At 59.0% G+C, this 2,079-nt stretch overlaps 1 protein-coding gene across 1 annotated transcript; it reads right to left on the bottom strand.

The window, feature by feature from the left end:
• Window positions 1-322: 322 nt before the first annotated feature.
• Window positions 323-1,651, bottom strand: LOC140844306 (Golgi-associated RAB2 interactor protein 4-like). The gene has a single exon (XM_073215750.1). The coding sequence runs from the start codon at window positions 1,507-1,509 to the stop codon at window positions 481-483; it is 1,029 nt and encodes a 342-aa protein (XP_073071851.1). The 5' UTR covers window positions 1,510-1,651; the 3' UTR covers window positions 323-480.
• Between the last annotated feature and the right edge of the window lie 428 nt (window positions 1,652-2,079).

The raw sequence follows: 2,079 nt of genomic DNA, 5'->3' as shown, positions 1-2,079 counted from the left end.
GGCAGGAGTCCTGTTCTTGCTTTACTTATGGGCCCTCAAGGGAACAAATGTTTTTAAAAATAGGGAGATGGTGTGTGGAGGGGTGGAGCTTCCCAGGCCACAGTCTGACTCTCAGCCAAGGCCTTGAGGAACAAAGCCCGAAAGGGGTTGAGGCGAGATGGAGCTGTCCTGTGGGCTCTGCTGAGCAGGGGTGTGGGGTGGGGGCTGTCCTGGCTGGCACTGGGGTCCCAGGCTGCAGCCCGGATGACCTCAGGGCATCCTCTGTGAGGTCACTGCTACTGACCTGGAAATTCAGACAGAAGGCAGCATGCCACATTCTCAGTGTATTTCTCATTTATCTTTTATTTAACATGCAGGGGTATGTCCTGAGCCCTGGTCCCCTCCCTAGCCCTGGTCCTCCCTGTGGCTTCTGGCCCAGGGTCTGCTCCCAGCTGCCTCCAGTCGCTGGCTGTCCTCTTTGTGATGGTCTCCCAGCAGGTCCTATCCAGGGTGTCCACTTCTCTGTGGCTGGGTGAGGCCGCTCACTCTGGCTTTGATGTTGTGCCACAGCGAGCCGATCCTGCCGTGTATCTCAGGCCAGGAACCTGCACTTTTTGTCCCACCCGGTTTGTGAGAGGCTCTGGACTCCTCAGCGGTGGGGGCGTGGGCAGGGCTGACCTCCTTGCAGGTGGTGTCATGCCTGCTGTGCGCGGAGCTGCGGCGGCCTTCCTCCTCCTCTCTGGGGGCTCTCAGGCTGCCTGAGGTGCTGTCCCCTGGTTGGTGGGGTATCTTTTCCCCACCTGCCCTCTGGCAGCTGGCAGCTGGGGTGGGGGTGCGGGGTGGGGAGCTTCGGAGTGCGCCCTCCTGCGTGCTCTCCCTTCTCCCTGTGGGGGCCTCAGTGCTGCCGGGGGACAGGCGTGGCTGACTCCCAGCCTGCTCCCTCTGCAAGGTTGGAGTGGAAGTCGGAGAAGCTGACACTGCAGTTCCTTCTCCACCGATTTTGCTGGCAGGTGCTGCTGGAACGGCATGGGTGCTGCTGTAAGCTTCCACTGGGGGCCTCAGGAGGTAAATTAGCTCTTCCCAGTGGCCAAAGAGCTCTTCCTGCTTGTCCGGAGGGCCACACAGCTGCAGGTAGTAGGAGCGGCCAGTAGCAAGCTTCACGCGCAGCTGTTGTTTGTCACGGTTGTGAACAGAGATCCTTATGAACTTCAAGGGGAGGAGCCTGGTGACCTCTAAGGTCTTTGTATCTCCTTGCTCTTGTTCCTGGGTGCCCTGCCCACACACCACATGCACTTCACAATCACGGACAGGTTGTGCCAGCAGCATGATGTCTGGTATTGGGTTGAAGGGGTTGGTGTTTGCAATGCCCACAGTCGTGATTGGGGCACACCCGTGCACATCACTCAGTGTTCCCCATCTACTGATCTGTATAAAGTCGCTCTCAAACATGGGGACAGACTTGAATATGTCAAATTCTCCCTGGCGCAGTTGTCGCTGCAGTGGCCCCATGGTGGTGTTGAACATGCCCATCCTGGGGCTCCTCTGGTCCGTGTAACACGGAAACAGAGACTCACTGTTCACGACTCCGTTACCACAGGAAGCAGTGCTGGCTAGGCAGGCAGGTCCCTGGGTCTTCCCTTCGCTGACAGAAGATGGAACAGCGGTGCTCCTGGGCACGGGTGGCTCCCCGGCAGGTCTCTCAACAGCACCCCACCCTGCAGTACCCAACTCCCCTGGCCTCAGAGCCTCCTGGAGGCAGAGGTGGGGGCGGGGGTGCAGGTGATGGCTGTGGGAGTGGTAGCAGGTGCTGGATGCCAGCCGGAATCTCTGTAAGTGTGTTGAGATGTACGGTGCGCTCGCGCTCTACTGTATCTCACCTCTGCCTCTGACAAACTCAGATGCTGTGAGCTACAGTCCAGCTGAGAGAAGTAACTCCTCACCTAACCCCCCTGCGCAGCCCTATTTATACTCTGCTGCCCTTTATGACCTGTCATTGTCACAAACCCCTTTGTTCCACGCCTCAGCCAAGCCCTCAGGGCGGGGCCACCATCCTCACCCCCAAACATCCCACTGCCCTGCAGAGGACAGGCCCATCCTGCC

The sequence above is a fragment of the Manis javanica genome, chromosome 11 (assembly GCF_040802235.1).
Source record: "Manis javanica isolate MJ-LG chromosome 11, MJ_LKY, whole genome shotgun sequence".
Classification (NCBI taxonomy): domain Eukaryota; kingdom Metazoa; phylum Chordata; class Mammalia; order Pholidota; family Manidae; genus Manis; species Manis javanica.
This window is presented reverse-complemented; position numbering and strand designations above follow the sequence as displayed.

Coding starts and splice junctions, on each gene's coding strand:
- LOC140844306 (XM_073215750.1), bottom strand. CDS start 1,509: ATGGGCATGTTCAACACCACCATGGGGCCACTGCAGCGACAACTGCGC.